Source organism: Ambystoma mexicanum, chromosome 8 (assembly GCF_040938575.1).
Source record: "Ambystoma mexicanum isolate Mex_15411 chromosome 8, UKY_AmexF1_1, whole genome shotgun sequence".
Taxonomy (NCBI): Eukaryota; Metazoa; Chordata; class Amphibia; order Caudata; family Ambystomatidae; genus Ambystoma; species Ambystoma mexicanum.
The window spans coordinates 411,500,665-411,519,069 of NC_090929.1; the positions used below are offsets into that span (position 1 = coordinate 411,500,665).

At 45.1% G+C, this 18,405-nt stretch overlaps 1 protein-coding gene across 3 annotated transcripts in view; it reads left to right on the forward strand.

The window, feature by feature from the left end:
• Nucleotides 1-18,405, forward strand: part of MTHFR (methylenetetrahydrofolate reductase) — a 222,111-nt gene that overhangs the window by 99,574 nt on the left and 104,132 nt on the right. For all 3 annotated transcript variants that reach the window (XM_069609914.1, XM_069609915.1, XM_069609913.1), the window contains exon 2: nt 17,000-17,251. In XM_069609914.1, the coding sequence (XP_069466015.1) occupies nt 17,010-17,251 (242 nt within the window). In that variant the 5' untranslated portion in view covers nt 17,000-17,009. The remainder of the gene's footprint in view (nt 1-16,999; nt 17,252-18,405) is intronic.

The window sequence follows — 18,405 nt, forward strand, 5'->3', positions numbered from 1 at the left end:
AACATAGCACTATTGGGTACTCTAATCGCAAATAGATAGAAATTTAAAAATGACCGAAATATGACTAGGATACATGGCCTTAACTTGACCAACAAACAGTTGGATTAAGCAGGCCGAGCAGTTTGTTGCAGGAGAACAGGTAGATGGCCACAGGTAGCACACTGACGAGTTTGCTCGAAGCGGTCACAGATGGCACGACGATGAGCAGATTAGCATAGATCTCAGTGCTTCTCAGGTAGAACGTTCAGGAGTTGACTTGCAAAGCACAAAGATGTTCTCATGAGACATATCAAGTGGTTTATAAAGTATTAGAAACAGGGGTGTGTTTGTGAATGAATGACATGTGTATGTCGTGGTATTATGTGGTTTGCAGGGGGGCGGCCAGCGTCAGGCTTGGCCTGCCTGGAGACACGGGGTCTGAGGAGGCCATGTGAGCGATTGCCCCTTTGGCGTGGGATACCTTATGAAGTGTACATGGTGTTTGGCACCTTGGCCGTTATCGCCCCTGACAGCACACGATGGCAGCGCTCATCCACGGGTGCGAAATGCCTTTGATGGGGGAGAGGGGTGGATGGATGGGCGGGTGGGCATGCAGACAAGGCACAGGAAGACTGCTGAATGGAGACACATTTATGTGGATTGCAGGGGGGTGCGGCCTGCCTCAGGGGAGGCCTGCCTGGAGACAAGGGGTCTGAGGAGGCCATGTGAGCGATTGCCCCTTTGGCGTGGGATACCTTTTGAAGTGTACATGGTGTTTGGCACCTTGGCCGTTATCGCCCCTGACGGCACACCATGGCAGCGCTCATCCACGGGTGCGAAATGCCTTTGATAGGGGAGGGGGGGTGGATGGATGGGCCAGTGGGCGTGCAGGCAAGTGTGTAGGAGCGAGGGGCCATCAGGCCCCTCTCCTTTACTTCTCAGTAGAAACTCGGACCAAGTGCCTCCAGTAGTGGGTTCGCCCCTTGCCCTTATGTGATGTTAACTTTGGTTGACATTCGTGTAGATGGGACCACTGAGCAGGACATGGGGCATCCATTTTTGTACCCCCTTTCGACTCCATCTTGGTGACCAGGCCTCACTGAGATAGTACAGCGCGCAGAGCACAGGGCCCCCACCCTCGTTCCCACTCTGACTGGAAAACTCCAGAGGTATTTACAACAGCTAATAAATGTAACACATCAATCTTCCTCTGAGATCACTGTCCTGCATGTGAACCAGCCTGAAATAAGCACATAGCTCGTTCATCTCCACAAACGTGTCCTTGCCCACGCATCCTCGCCAGTGGAAACTTACTGCCATTCTGACCCTGTGTCCCTGCAAGGTATTCTCTTAATGTGCCAGACCACTGACCACGCCATGATGCCCACCTAGCAGATACCCAACTAACATTAGACCCCTACCACAGTATATCGTTGCCTATCGATAACAAATGACACATACCGGAGATTCTTGTGAGCACAGACCCACACTTCAACCAGTGTATTATAGTGGTCAAGACCCTTAACCGAAGGCCTGTATAATCCAATGTTAATTGATAGTATAGATATATGTGTGACTTTTATAGAGACATAACCTACTGAAAGACTTTGAACAAGTGTTATTTAGTGCATGCATTATTGAGAAAATATTATGTTAGCTTAGATAGTGACCACCCCGCTTCACAGCGACCTGACCTTCACCCATTCGGAGCACAGATGTCTGACGTCCATACTTGAATGGAGACACACTTCATTCATTTAAAAAATCAAAACAACCGTTGTTGAAATATATGTGGTGTTTTATTTTGTATCTTATTTTGATGGCACAAAAATACAAGACTTTACACATTGTACAGGTCAGGTTGCAGCACAGTGAGGGAAAATACCCTGGACTTACCGCTGTTACTCGGGAAAGTTTCTCTTATGGCACGAACGGCACAGGCGGGTATTACTCTTCGAACGCGATGTCCAAGCCTCCCGTGAAGCCACCATGTAAAGGAACAATAGGCCACCAGCCGGTACCACCTGTGAAAATGAATGGTACAAACTGTTTTTAAATGAACAAGATAAATGTATTAAACGTTTGTTGTCAATGACAATTCTTGTAACTAATGGCATTCTGCTTGGACAAATGCTATCTAGAGACTGCACACCATTGAACGACTTTCATGCGTTAACATGATATGTATATGTAATTTTGGATATAGTAGAAGACCATGAAATGGGAGTGGCATCACAAGCAGAGTATACTTACTCGTTACTCGGATTACGAGGACGAACATTTGCGCGAAGTTCGTGCATAAGCACCATCAATATCCTCAACGAGGACCGTGTGAGGCAGGCTGCCCTGAAGTCTGGCAGCTCGGTGATGCATTGCGGTCGTGGCTCGCTTTCCGAAATGTAGGCCACGCATCCAGAGTTTTTACAGCAGCAGCAGTTCTCCTCCTTGGTTGGCATTAGCTTGCACTGATTGCACCGTCCATGCGACTAGGTCCAGTGTCTTCATTCGTTGCTTCGTCCTGCCAACTGCCGTCCGAAGCCCCATCGTTTTCACGTGTTTCCCTTTCCAGTAGTTCCTCCTCGGTATACACGGGCTCGTACATGTAGGGCATTATTGTAGCCATTGTGTGGTAAACAAACTAAAATAATTCATAGCGATGGTACAGGTGTTCACACAGGCTACAAGCGGCAAAGGTAGCTGACCAGAGCACAGAAACGAGTCACAGAATGCTCACAGTAACACAGAGAGAGGAATGGAATCAAAAATCTGCTGCTGTGTGTTGTGAAACGGTCTGTTTATACTTGAGTAAAGAGGCTTCCTGCCGTTTCCATGGCGACAAGTCATTTGCTCAAGCGCAACGATTGTTGACACGAGACGTGCTTTGGCGTTGTGAAATGGGCGGTACGCTTCCGCTGATGACAGGCTCAGGGGCGGGGGCTATGATTTAGTGCTGCAAAAGCAAGTCAGCCAGGGCGATGGGCAAGTGATAGGATTATCACAAAATGGCAGCACCCTGGTGCCTGTTTTTGCGTGCGTTTAATGAACGAAAACTCGGGTAAGGTCCATGGGAAATGTTTCTAAAATCGTGCGACTTAGGGTTAAAAACACATGGCCGACCCGTAGGGACAATAAAAAATGTTGACCTAACTATTCCTTTAACAGTGCTTTCTGCAAAATCGTGCATGTTACCGTAAGCACACTTCATATTTTACACAATGCTGCCACTGAAAGGCCAGCCAGCCATGTGCACTGAAACTTTTATTTGCCATTTACTGCAAATGTTTGTTTGCATTAAATGTCAAATACAAGTTTCAAACCTCCCCAAGCTTGCCAGCAAGGTCCAGTACCATGCAAATGGTACTCGTCCATCATAAAATCGACTTGCCAATGCAAGTGGGCCATTAGATTTTGCGACCCCTTTGAGTAAACATTTTGCAATTAATGTTTTTAAAAGAGGAGAATCCTAGGAGAATGCTTTTTGAGGAAATCCTTTGACTGGGATGTCTCTTGGGGCAGGTGTGTAGAGTAGGATTACCCAGTCATCCTGCATTTTTAGTATTTTGTTGACTAGAATCTTTGTCAGTGGGAAGAAGTGTGTTCACGAAAGCTGTATAAATGTCAGAAAACCACATTTCTTTGATAGCCAGGAAATCGATAAGCAGATCTTGTAACAGGTCAAGAATGTTAGGTGCATGTATTTGTTAGCAGACCTGGTGTTGATAGCACCCATGTTGAAGAAAGTTTTGGGTGTATTGGGCCTTAACCGAGGTAAGGCAGATTTTTCTAAGAGCATTGGCGGTGTGGGGTGGGGCCCACAATGAGCTGAGGGAGACGAGAGTCCAAGTGATGAGGGGGAGTAACGGACATGTGGGCTTCATTGGAGGGAATGCAGGTTTTGACAGATGGATGAGTAATGGTAGGAGCTCGGGAAGGATATCAGTAAGAGGAGGGAGTCAGCAGTAGTGTGCTGAAGAGCAGAACGAGGTAGGACGATAGAAGAAGAGACTGGAAGATGTTCCGATGGGTCAGCAATGAGAGGAAGCCACAAAGTTGTAATGTTCTCATTAAAAGAAAAGGGGTTTGGATAAAGACCTATCTTTCTCTATCCAAAAGAGAATGTTCTTGCCTATGAGACTAAAACTAAAGCAAATTCACCTGGTGTCCAAGAAACATCTGACCCTCACACTAACACACAGAATCAAAAGATGCAAGGAAAATGTTCTTGTTTTCAATTCAACAAAAATGTGTCAAGGGTTTGTTCCCTTTCCCGGAGCCGTTTCAGTAAATGTGCTTAGAATGTTCCGTTTCACCTAAGTTCTATTAAAAGTACTAAACAGGTCTCTCTCACTTGGTTCTCCTCAAAACGGCAAAGCAAATGTCCTTTGTATAACACAGGTTGGAATATATGATGATAAAGTATTTTATGATTTTCAGAATGACCAAACAAATATCCTTTCCACACACTAGTTGGAATTTAGCATGTACAAGTCTTTCCTAATGTTCAGGATGGCAAGACAAATGTTCCATTTCAACAAAGGTTTAACATGACAAAGTATCTCTTTAACACAAGAATGGATTTCCTGGTATATACCCCTGCCAGGAACTCTCCAACTTAATAGATATCCTGGTTTTCTCTCCTGCCAGGAATATCTCCTTTTTGGTCCTTGCAGATCCCCTGGCCTACTCTCCTGCTAGGTATCTTTTCCCAAAAACGTTACTACCTGATATTCATCCATGTTACTACCTGGCTGCAATGTTCACTTTCCTTTTTAAAGTATACCACATTTGTACTTTCATTGGTTGAACTTTTGTTGACTTCAGTTCCAACTTGTTCCAACTTCCCCCGCACTGAAATCCCATATATGGGGGGGTTGGCTGAAGTTCTGTCTGTCAACTTCGTTCTTAATATAGATTTGCTTTTAGCAGTGCTTGTTCCAGGGTTCCCCAAATTAACATTTCACATAAGGAGGATTTTACAGGTTTTGCCCTAGTATTTCTTCTTTAAAGTCTTTTATCTTATAGCAATGTGGTTTCAAATTTTCCCCAAATTGACATCTCATATAAGGAGAGTTGTACCACTGTTGCCCTTGTGCTTCAGATCTACTTGGTCGATATTCAGAATATATTCCAAAGTGTTCAATAACTTGTGGGCACGGCCCGGGGCCCCCAACTCCTCTGGGTCGACTCACCGGTTCTACGTGCAGCTATGGCAGAGGTTTTCTGTTTGGAAAGCTTTTCCCATCAGGCCAGGTTTCTCTCGGTTCCCGAGTCGGCTTTCTTCTGCTTTGCCGATGGCACTGTTTCCATGCCACAGGACCGCGTCGTCTCCGGTCCCACGGTGAAGATTTCACATCTAGCAGCCCCTCCAGGGCTCCTGCTATGAGTTTACTGGCGTTGCTCTCCTCCAGCACCTTACATCTCCAGGCACCTGCCTGTAAGTGTCTCTGCAGCTCAGCTTTGTAATTCTGCCTCTGCATCTTGGTCCGCTTCCCGGTCCGCGCTCTCTGCAGCTTGCTTCGACTTCTCCTTTACCTTCTTTCACCTGTAGCTGATTATCGAGTTTAAATGTCCTACACAGCGGAATGAGTGAGTGACAAACTAGATTGCACGTTATACTTGGTACCACTGTTACTCCACATTAACTCCCGGCTCTGCTTCTTCGTCCCAGTACTCAAAGCTTTCTGGGAATGGGAGTTGAAAGGATTTTCACACTGTTTAAACTTACATAGTGAAATCCTTTTGTCTACATAACAATCACAAACATCAGATGTCGAATGTGTTTTAGAGGCTTTATGTATATGTGAAAAATTAATAAAGTTCTGTTTGAGATGTTTAACAGAAGTAGGTTTCAAGTTCTTACAATTAAAGGGTTCTGAATAATGACAACATGCCATTAGAAACTCTGGAATCGGTGGTCGTCTTCACAGAAAAGGGAAGAATACTGTGTCTCTTTTGTTGGATCCATCACCTCCCCCTAACAGCCATCCCCACCCGCATGATCCTCCCTCCTGAAATCACCCCCAGGGTCAGGATCAGTAGCAGCTGCCTTTCCCTGGCCATGTGGGAGGAGACTACCAATGGGGAATACGTGATGACTTCGCAGGATTCATCACAATGCCTTACATCGTAGATATTTCAATCTTAAAAATATTGATGACAGTGCAAGGAAGGAAGCTTCTTAAAATGTGCCATTTTACTCTTTTTTTGTTTACATTTTATTTAAAAAAAAATTGTGCAATTGATCCAGCAGGAGAGAGCTTGGCCAAAATGATTACTTCCCAAGGAATTGGGTTTCAGAAATAAATAAGGATGTTTGACGATTCACTGGAGGAGGAATGGATATTAGAATCAGCAAATTACAATCACCGTTAATGTGATGATACATACGCTGGGAGACACTATACTTTGAGGGATCGGGAGCCTAACACCATTTATGCTAGAGGCAAAGGAACTCTGATACTGCGTGGCATGAGTAGGTAGTGTGGGGGGCACAACTGGCTTGGAGAAGAGCATCTCGTGAATAATGCAGAACTCTGTGGTAAAGGATTGGATGCAAGCCGCCCCACCCTACACCCCCTTGTCCTGTCCTCAGTTGAACGCAAGCTCTTAGATGAGGTCTGTTAAGAGGTCCTCACGCCTTACAGATTGGGACAGACGGAGACAAACACAACCTGTTTATCCCAATCATGTATTTGTCTGGCTGGAACTTGTGTGTCACACAGTCAACTCCCTGGCATGGTCGGTTGTAGATCTATGTCTGGTACTTTGGACGGAGGGGAAGGTGTGGCTTGGTTGCTTGTCAATACCTGGTGCTTGTGTGCCAAGCTTGATTGGTAGACTTGGGTCACTTTTCCTTGACGAGTGCTGTTTGCTTTTGGCCACTATGATTAAGCGATAACTTCTTTCCCTTTCCAGACTCTCCTCCTGTATTTTACTCAGGACTCTTGCCTCTGAATTGTACGCACTCTACTGAGCTGAGCAAACCAGTATTAATACAGCTATTTGTAAATCATTTGCAGTCTGAAGCAGTGTGTGGGGAGTGTCGAGAACATGACACAATTCTGCATGTCTGCATTATACAAATAGTACTGTGTATACTAAATTGCTGCCTTCCTACAATGAGGCAGTATTTACAGTCTGGCTAACTACATTTAACAAATGGTATACATTGCCCAGCGTTTACAATGTGAATGCAATTCCGAAAACCGTACAATGCGTATCTGGCAGCACAGTATGTGCTCCTTACAGTGCTTTGTTTTATATTCTGCTTACGCCAAGCACATGATCCGGTTCATGCAGAGCTTACAACGAGTCTTAAATAAGAACTTGATACAAAATGTGTAATGTTTACATTGGGTGTGTCTACACCGCGCATTCAGCACATCTAGAGCTATGTTAACAGGCTCTGATTCATGGATTCTTTTCGTGTAAAAATGGGATTTGCGCATCATTCTGCCCGCAAATCCCCATTCGGCAAACAGGGATTTGAGGACAGAATGGCACGCAAATCCCCATTTTTGGCACAGGATGGAGTCTACGAAAGGCCAAGAAAAAGGAGGTGCATCTGGCGTCCTCTTTTCTCAGAGAGCGCAACACATGAATACACTGCTCTTGGCATGTAGTGGTTGATTTATTTTCTTTTTGAAAAATGCTATTGGATAATAAAAAAAAATACATAAAACACCGGAGTAACTTCTCCATGGATTTTTCGTATTGCGAACACAATGTGCAACAATGGCAAGGCTTCAGCATCTGTGACCATCAGGGTCACTCTGTAAAGACTCCCATCGTATCTGTTTGTGGCATGGCCATCAACCGGGACACCTATCTCTCCACGCAGATAAGGGAAATGTTTAACCACTGCTCATTTATGTAGGATCGTCTTGTGGGCAGAAACTCCATCAGAGGGACCCTATTGAGAATGACCGCCCCTTCACCCAGAGACAAGTAAATGCTGCGTGTCTGAAGCAGACTTTGAGGCACATAAGGTAGTATCTGAAAGATAGCCTTCCATAGACCCCTGCTCCTCTTTTAACAGACTTCTCTAATCCCTCAAACTCCTTTGCCCAGCCCATAATGCTCCCCTCAGTCACTATCACAAATCACAGAAATGCAGACATTGGAATTCCTCCCAAGCTTGCCCCAACGCCAAACTGTCATACATTCATTTCCTCCTTCCAGCCTTTCACATCCGTGCAGAACCTCTTAATGACTGCCTTCTTCCCATGACAACAAACCCACACCTCGTTATTGGAGCTTAACAGACAAGTTCAACGGTTTCTTTTTTTTTTTGTTCTTTTTGCCTGCCCTCTGGTTCTCTTCAAGACACTCCTCTCTACCCCTCTCTTCTCCTCTCCACTAGTTTTCTCCTTGACTAGACGTTCCATTGATCTGACCTCCAGTTACTTAATTTGGACTAAGTTCTATATTTTGTGTGGTGGGGTCTTGTAGCGGTAATCCACGACTGAGTATTTTTGAGAACTAGGTAGAAGTGTATGGCTGGATGATCCGTGCTTAGGAAATCGTCACATCGATCTAGCTGAGAAAAATGATGTGGTTTAGGCCCGAATTTCTCCTAGACGTTTCACCCATGAACAATCATTTAATTGCATGCCTCAATAGATTGATCCTGGGGTAATTATTGTTCCTGGTTGAACATTTTTTAGGTGTCTCCCACTAAAATATTGCTGCCTTCCCTTGGGCTGTTCGGGTGTTGAAGTATTAGCCCATGGGACCTTTTGCTTTGTTGTTTTCACTGCCACAGCAAAAGCATGGCTAAAAGCCATGACAATACAGAACACACCAGCAAGGTTTGAACTCTGAAGTTGATTCATATTTGCATGAGACTGGAAGTGTCCTAAAGTACAATAATACATCAATAGTTCTTTGATATATTCCTGTCGAGAGTTCTGGGTGGATCAAATCCCTGAATAGGTCAGAGCAGCTTCAAAACGTGTGCTACTGTAACTGCAGTCTCTAGAGCATGAACTGGCAAACATTGGGCTCTCCCTTTCCCCCAAATGGTGTCCTCTGGCCGTCAGACAACCGATTCCTGTCCCAGAGATCCCAAGGTCTCCCACATCCTACATTAATTGAATTGCTTACCGTGGTCCCGTTGTCCTTTTCTTTGGGCCCCCTCTCCCTTTATAATTATAAAAACAATTACTAGAATGCAAAGAATAATAGGCACATATAAACTATTCCCTGAAGAAGAACATCTTTAGGGCTCTGTTGTTCGGAGCAGTTCCCCATCAGGTGGCAATGTGTGACTGGTTACTGGCAAGAACTTGGATTTGTAGAACAGCAAGTTTATTTGAGTTGTGACAGATCCCGAGATGTCGTCACTTCTCCCTGAGGGAATCCCCTTCACATGAGGCCAGGGTGGTGAGGCCACTACCTGATAGCCCCCTGGGGGTGGCACTCAGCGGGAGGATCTCATGGGGAGAGACCTCCCCTCTAGGGACAAAGGAGAACATCTCGGGGGAACGCAGTATCACAACCATCCACACACATCCTACACACATTCCTGTCCTATAGAACCCAACTCCATATCCCATTCTTCTATGCATGTCTGTAAGCCCAAAAACGTATTAACTACTGTGAAGAGGAAGGGCAGGGACTACGTAAGGGAGACCTACTTAACAAGTACTGGGATTTGGACGACGTGTGGAAAAAGGAAGAGCAAAGCAGAGCACTTGAATAAGCAGTCTAGTCTTCTATGTCCGCTTACGATAAAAACAAAAGGACTTACTATGTTCAAGCCAACCCCTGAGCAACAGCAAGGGTGGAAGCTGTGGGACACTGGAGCAGAGAGACGACAGAGATCTGAGAGCAGGAGAAGCCACTGAGTTGCAGAAGGTGGTGTTAGGCAGAATCCTGTCCAGTGCCCTTAGGGACCACTATACACAATTAAGACTACAGGTGGCAATACAAGTTTTACCTTTGGTACAAGCCTGTACCGCTATGTGAGAGTGGTAGCAGTGGCGGAGCAGCCAGGCTGATCTCAAGAGTATATGAGCAGTAGCAGAGATTACACAAAGGGACCACAATTACTGTGACTCAAGCAAACACTGACTCAAGATTTCAGGTAGAAAAATAGAAGTACATTTATTTTTAAACCATTCGTTATAAACACAACACTTCTATTAAACTTAAACAAAAACCACACGTTAAATATGCTACAACTAACCAATTCGCTTTGTGCAGTATGTCTCAAGGTAAGTACCCTGTGTTTAAATGAACCAGTGTTACGAACAAAACATGTTACCGCAAATACGATTGCGATCACTTTTTGACAGTTCGGTCTACTAAATAAACGTGTATCCGTGACATGAAATGCTAGCGGGGCAAAAACACACTTGGCACTGATATACCCAGAGTTGAAGGCAAAAATCACAGGCAATATTTCGGTTAGTGAAACAGAATCGAGAAACGCTCAGAGACAGTAGTTCAAAAGTCAAAGGGCCGGAGCCAGGGTCGAATGACACAGGGGGCCTGTTGCTGAAGATCACACAGTCAGAGAGTTCACGATTCAATGTAGCCAAAAGTACTTCAATATTGTCAATGTTCGGAAGCAATAGTTATAAGAAGGAGGGAAGACAAGGGCAAGCCTTGCAAATGAAGAAAAGGGGATCCACCCAGTTTCCTCAAGCAGAACACAGTACCTTGTTCCAATGGTGCAGCTGGTCCCCTGGCAGTTGTTCCTGTTGGTTTCCCGCAGACCTACGATTCCTGGAGCTTCGTTGTGAAGGAGGACATCTGAAGGGGGTCTGCACCACACAGGGATGAAGCCGGCAGCAGCGACAAGGAATAAAAGGTGCACTCCTTAAAAACAGGAGAGGCTCTTCAGGTGGCTATCCGGACCACTACAGCAGAGTGTGCAGCGATTTCGACCAAGGAAGAGGATCCTCTGGCTGTTCAAGATGAGCTGGTTATCCCCACCAAGCTCAAGGGAAGAAGACTCCAGACTGGATCTCCTCTTAGTCGTTGAAGTGAAGATAGCTCAGGGCTGCAGCAGGGCTTCACCGGGACGGGGTAGTTGCAGCAGCCTTCGTTCTCTTCGGTTCCTTGTAGTTCCAGTGGTGACTCTGACTTCTAGCCCAAGAGACCTGCCTTTTATGCGCAAAACCCCCATTCACACAGCCTGGCTGTCAATCACCCAGCAGGAGGGTTGTCCAGCCCGGACAACTACCCTGGCCAATCATGACGAAGTGCGACTTGGGTTTCCTAGGATACCCTGTGCAGGGGGTGACTACACCCCTCCCTCACATTCAGCACACCTAGACACCCAGGCGCCTTGAGGAGGGCTTCTGAGCTGTAGCCCGCCAAAAGACAGTGAACAAAGAAGGCAAACCTAGTTTGCCGCACAAAGTAAAACACAAGAAGGACTTTAACAAAAAGAAATGGCGAATAAACCCAACCGGAGCCAAAAGAAAGACGATTTGGTCAAGCGGGTTTATGTTCGAGGCTGATCTAATAGCCAAGAACAATACCACGTTTATCTAATATAATCGCGGTAGAAAAGTTAGGGTAGATACCACTGCCACCAGCCAAGTCTAAATGTTAAAAGAGCGAAACAATGCTCTAGGAGGTACAGATAAAAAGGGATACTAATTCTCTTTCCAGTCCTCCATGGAAGATGGGTTGCACTGGCCCTGTGGTAGATTGACTAAGTAAAGTTAATGGTAACTTTACCCTTTTCTGGGGGACGGTAGTCTCCTCAGAAATGGAGTCGGGGGAGTCTGAACGAGAACCCTGTGTCACAGCATAGAAGGTGCTGGGTGACGCACACCAAGAAGGGGGCTACTGAAGTGTTGTACTCCAGAGCCCATAATCATAAAGAAACGGGTAGAAACAAATAGCAAAACACAGGTAAGAGTGTGGGAAAAGCTCACACTCTTACCAAGTGAAAAAAAAAAACTCCAGAAGTCCAGCAAAGTTGCTGGGGGACTCACTAGGTGAGGGAAATTAGCCATGAAAGGAGAATTCTCCCTAACAGGTGGCTCTCCAGAACCTGTGAGGAACTCGTGGTGACAACAGTACAGATAGACACAAGTGATCAAGTTCAAGGGTGTTTATTGAACAATGAATTTTGTATGCAGGTTGGAAAAACGCCTAATCTAAACCTAAATCTTAAGATGGGAACAAGCGTTGACCATCAAATGAAAAATAAGGCAGTCCTAGTGGTGTTGTGTCAAAACAAAAAGGCCTATACTAAGAAACCTATTGCCAAACCTCACAACTAATACAAAAAGGGCGGGGGATAGTTTTCAGGAAAATAAGGAAGTGTTCGTAAATAATGTCAGAATGCGTTAAACTGGGACTCCCTCCCCCACGTTTTCTGTACGGGGTAAGATGAGAGTCTGGAGCACAGCACACACTCTGGCTTTCCCAGCACGAGTTAACCGTTCCAATGGCAGCAATCGGAACCGTTGATGGCCAAGTCTTGTTTCTCCTGAAAGCCTCTTGCCTTCGATGGCCTGATGTATCCAATAACACAACAAACACAAAGTTCTCTTTCACAGTTCACATTGGGTGATGACTTCACACCTGGGTCCCCCTCTACTGGGTGCCAACCCTTTGCTCACAAAGAGCAATGTCTTTTCAAACAGTTCCGGTTTACCTTTGTCAATCCCCTGTTTTTGGGACTTTAGACTTTGTCCCACTTTTCGTTAGCAAACGTCTTCTGGGTTCAGTCGGTCCAATTTCACATTCACTTTGACTCTCAATGTTCACAGGATTCACTGCCCTTTTACTTTCACCATGCAGGATTCACTTCCCTTACATTCTCTGATTTGTACTTCAGTCTTTCGATTGTACAAGGATTTTACTAGAACTCCAGTATGACCACTTTGAACTCTTCTGGTGGCTCTCCTACGGCCTTCTGGTTTCTGTAGTTTCACTCACTCAAACAGGGTTTGACCAGAGTGTCTCGGAGTGACACCCACCGTGGTGTCGGTTACCTCTGCAGCTGGTCTCCCCTCAATACTTGTACAGTTTTTCAACAATTCCTTTAACTAGGCTCAAACTTGCCACTTTGCATTTCTCATTCAACACAGACCGGTTCTGATCGGTTCTACCCTTAACTCACCAGCTGTGATGAACCGTTTGGCTTATGGCTTTTCTGGAGTCCATGCCAGTACCATGGAAGCAGGAGTTTCCCTCGCTCCCGCTTATCAGCATCGACACGCTCCGTGTACCGTTGACATCTGTTGCAAGACACTTGTGCTATTGTCTGCACTCTTAGGCTCTCCTCCAGGAAGGTTCTGCAGGTCTGGGACGAAAAAGTCAAGGTCACTTCTCTCCTCACCACCCTCTCGCTTCCCGCCACCTTTCTCCTTCTCTTGAACTGCCGCACCGGATTAGCTGTCTCGTCGTGCTGCCTGCCGTGCTCGTAGTGTGCTTTCTTGCTCCACCCTTTATCTCTGTGGGGAAAGGAAAGGGCCATCAGGTGTGAGCGATTTCAGTTAATTGTCTGACTTTGCCTGACCCTTGTATCAGGACATGTCGGGTAACCAACATGAACATTGGTCTGTGTTTTTCTATCACAGTAACAAAAAGTATTTGTATTGGAAAAAGTGGGTGTTAGAGGTATCAAGTGTCCTACGGGGTAGGATGGGGAAAAAGTGTCGTTAGAAAGAAAATGGTTGGTAGACTGAGAAAGACGAGATTGGTAGGATTTGTGGGGCAGACAACCTACGTGGTAGGATGGGGAAAAGGTGTTAAAAGAAGGGGGATATCATATCTCACCCGTCGGTGTCCCACCCCGACTCTCTGAGGAGCCCCCATCCAGGTAATCCTCCCCCACTGGTCCACCCTCAGGAACTGGATCTAATAGCGATGGTCATGTCCTGGCCACCCGGATGATAGATCCCTGGGGACTAGCTAGGGAGACACCTTCAGGTTTTTCATAGACCGGACGCAGGTCGGTCCTTTGACCGTGAGGCCAGGCAGAGGTAAAGGGCTCTGTAAGAAGGCGGATCGCATGGTCCCAGAGCCATACTTATATTGCTGGTAGTCACAGAAGCAGATGCGAAAAGCGGACGACCACGGAAGAGGATCAGACAGCCAACTCCAGTCCCCAGAAGAGCCATCGCTGTGCACAAGAGTCCCTAAAATTAACTGGGCTACGGTCCGACCGGCTGGGACGTAGAGAGGATAGTGGGGACCAATTCCTACACTGCAAGGATCGTGAAGCCAACGGAAAGTTGTGAGAGTTACACACACAAACCCAGACAGTGGACAAACTGGGTCTGCGACCGTGTAGAGAGAATTGTAAAGATTGGAGGGAATCTTCCTTTGGCTGGTGATCGAGTAAAGCCACTGACCACCGGGAAGGGTCGAGGACCCAGGAACAAGAGAACAACCTGAGTTGTCCTCCTCGTGACAGTACTTTTGAGAAAAGGACTCCAAGTACCCAAATACAAAGAAGAGGAGAAATGTGGCACCCACAAGAGAAGAGGAGTACACCTTCCTCGTTTCAGTATTTGGCAGGGGAGTGAACCAAGTCTGCCCAAATCTGGAGACTGGGAAGCCTGGATCTGGGACCCTCAAAGTGAAAGCTTGAAAGTCTTGAACTGTGAAAGCAAGGTGAAAGGGATATCGGGGGAAGGGAGACATTTCCCCTAATTGTAGCGAACTCTAAAGTCAAGATACCAGGAGAAGGGAGTCATTCTCCTGGTAACCAAGGCTAGGGGAAGGGAGTAATTCCCCCTGGTTTTGTTGAACTGTAAAATCCAGATACCTCGAGAAGGGAGTCATTCTCCTGATAACCAGATCTGAAAAAAGATCTATAATATGAATGATTCCTTTGAAAGGTTTGTAGGCGGGAATGTAGAACTTTATTTGTGTGGGACAGTGATTTTTATCAGTATGGGGTCTGTGATTGGTGGGGGTATGCTGTAAACCTTATTTATTAGTCAAATTGGTTTATATCAAACCATAGACTTCTATACAATCAGTGTCAACAATAAAATGCTTACTAATTGATTTCACATCGTACTAAAATTCGATGAAATAGATAAAACATTCCTACTTATTAAACTCAAACCATAATTAATTCCATCAATTAATCAACTGATACAATTAGTCGAGATATTTACACTTAACTAGTTCCCAAAAATATACTACCGCCAATATCATAGAAACCAGATATCCACTTAATAAACGTTATGTTTCTAACATTAAGATTAGTGTACCCCACAATGCATTAAAACTACAAATAATTATTATTCCCTTTAGTCGTGAGTTCCCTTCCTGGTTTGTGTTCATCAAAACACTGATCTAATGCTTTGTGGCAATTCCTAAAAATAGTGACTTTGATATAGAGATAACATTGAAGGCTTCATTAGAAACAGTTTGTCCGGTTGTTTGATCTCACAACTTTGTCTGGTCAGTGGACACTGTTCTTACACGCTGCCTGTTCTATAAGGCTGGAAACCTGGACTTTTTATTCCCAGCAGCAACAGTTACCATTTCACTCTCTGTATTGGGCATATCTGTGAACTACTTGACTTCAGTTTGCAGACGGTAAAGGTCCTTCCCTGAGCCTATTTCTCAGGGGGATCTGAGAACTTGGGACTTCAATGATCAGTGTGCAATGCTACCCCAAACAGTCTCTTTATCACAGGAAGCTAGTAACTCGGACCTCCCTTCGGAGGATGACATTTTGTTCAGTTTGTGCTCGATGCTGCTAGGCACTTGGCCTTCAAATCAGATGTCAATGGTTTCTCAATTTGCTCTACCAGCCGTTGTAATTCCCGCTCATCAGTTTCTTCCCACTAATGCTGCTCCCCTCCATTTGCCTTATGCCGCGTCCTCCCTGCCGGTCTCACCAGTTCTCCTCTCCCCCACCCTCTTTTAGGTTTCTGGACCACAGTCTTCACTCCTGGAGTTCTTGATAATTTGGTCTCTGTATGGAGAAGTCTCGTCCTAGTGCGGCCCTGTCCTCCTATTGTGCCATGGACAGGGTGGAATGAGAGAGAGGCAGAGGGAGAAGAGTCTCTGAAGAAGGCTGCTCTCCTCAAACACCCTCACTTGCACTGAGCCAGAGTCTCTGGGGGGTAGATTAGCTGCTGTGCAGGCTTTTGTCAGCTTCTTCCTGCTTCCATATGGCGGTTAATGGGGCTTCTTGCCACTGTTCCTCTTTCTACCACCAGAATATCTGCTGGGAGCGAAAAGATTTTGAGGTGAAACTGCAAACTGTAATATTCAACCCCAGTTAATGTTTTCCTTTCAGACCACGTGTTTTTTTCTCTTATACTTTGTACTTTATTTGTAGCTAGAAATGGACATACATTAAACCATTTACATCTTATTCATGCCCTCCTCCTTTCTGACAGTAATGACAATAGAGTGTGTTGTTTTGGCTGGGATACTGATGTTGGTGAACATATCTGAGACGCAGTATGGAAGGATGGGTAGACTCCAGCATCTATATTACCTGTTATTTCTTTCCGTGGAGTAATGTTGCTCTCTGATTTCTTTTGTTAGGACTAGCAGCCTTTTTCAGGCGTCGTCCATTTGCATTCTCTTTTTCTTGCCCACCATCTCCTATGTCTGTAATAATGAAATTATTACTTAAGTATTCCATTGATTCGTTTTCAATTTGAAGAATTCATTCAATTTAGGGGTGTGCTGAAAAAGCGAAATAATCTTAGAAGATTTTGCAGCACTGCTTATGTCTGGCAATTTACATGCCGAGGGGCCTATTTGCATATGTATCGGGTTCGATTTGCACAAGGATGATTTGGGGCTAGTTTGTATCCCTTTTTTTTGGTTTATGTATTTTTATAAACTCAAGAACATTCAAGCCTTTGAACATGTCTGGGCACAGCAGCCCTGCCACTTCCATTTATATCTTCAGTATTTTATCTACTTTTCAATCTTTATTGAAGTATCAAAATAAATCTGTAGCCTACTTTATCACAGCAAAAGTAAAGCTTTCACTTCCACCTTGCAGTGCGTTTGGCTCTTTATCACCGCCTCTTGTGCACCCTACCATTTCTTCTCTTGGTTTCAGGAAGCTTATCATGGTGAATGAGGTGCACGGCTCTGACTGCGTGACCCACCCCCTGAAGTCAGACAGCAGCAGTGCGAGTAGCAGCGATGGCTCCAAGGAAAGTTCACGATGCTCCACTCCCATTTTGGATGCAGAACGGCATGAGCGTCTGCGGGACAAGATGCGCCGCCGAATGGAAGCTGGAGACAAGTGGTTCTCCCTGGAGTTCTTTCCACCTCGCACGACAAGTGGAAGCGTGAACTTGATTTCTAGGTAAGTATGTATATGGCACAGGAAAGGAAGACCTGCAGAGGCAACAGAGATTCGGCTGTTTCAGTATCATTTGCAGCTAGATACGATATGTGATATGATATGGCATTTATAACACGCCTGTACACAAGTGAGCATGTGGGTGTGACAGAATGTTTCTTGGAAAAGTGGCACGTACAAGATGTAGAAAATGTACCACGTATAAGATGGAAATGCCCTGTGAGTGTGGGAATGTCTCTTGTAGGCTTACTGGGCAGTGGAGTTGGCTTGGTGTATCATGCAGAAGAATCTGGTATCGTGAGGAATTGTGGTTGAATGCCTTATTGAAGGTCACCAAGTGGAGGGTTGGGAGATTTGGTTAACCATTATCCACAGTAGGCATCCGCTCTATAAGGTGGTGGCAACGTGCCAGCGATTGATGGAACGGCAGGCTCTACCCTGCAGATAAGCAATGTATCGCCCACTTTGGCTGCCTGAAAATGGGTAAATACTCACAAAAAACAAAAATGGGGTGGGGGGTAAAAACACTTGCAAGAAAAATTGGGAAACTGACACGCAGGAGCCTGCACCCCCTGCTTGCACCCAAACATCTCCCTGGCTATGTCTGAACCACGTGAAGAAACCTCTATTACTATGGCTTGTCTGGAAGAGGGAAAATTTATCTTTTAATGTGCAGGAATAAGTGCAAAGAAATATTTTCCTAAAATCAATTCTATTTTATAGTTCAAAAGTATTTTTACCCGCCTATAAAATACTCCCATTAAGAATGGGATCTTATGTTTACTCCCTGAAAATCCCTTTTTCCCCCAACTTGAAGAAATATGGAGTAAAATATTTTGAAATGTTATCTGGAGTTCTGGGCAGGGTGTGTTGGGGAGTTCATTTACCTTAAGCGCCGTGTAAAGTCTTTGTTTGATATGCACTTGTTTAAGATTTATTTTGTTCAATTCAAAGGAACATTGAGATACAGAATAGAGTAAAATGTGATGCACTGACTTTTAATTATTCACTATAGACAATGGATTATTGAAAGTGATATAAGGATGTGCACAACGCTTTGGAGGGAATATGAATGTCCCTATAAAGCCTTGAGAAACGACAGAAGTCTGAAATGCACATTGTGTGGTGATTAAACACCACAAGCCGAATCCTCCAAG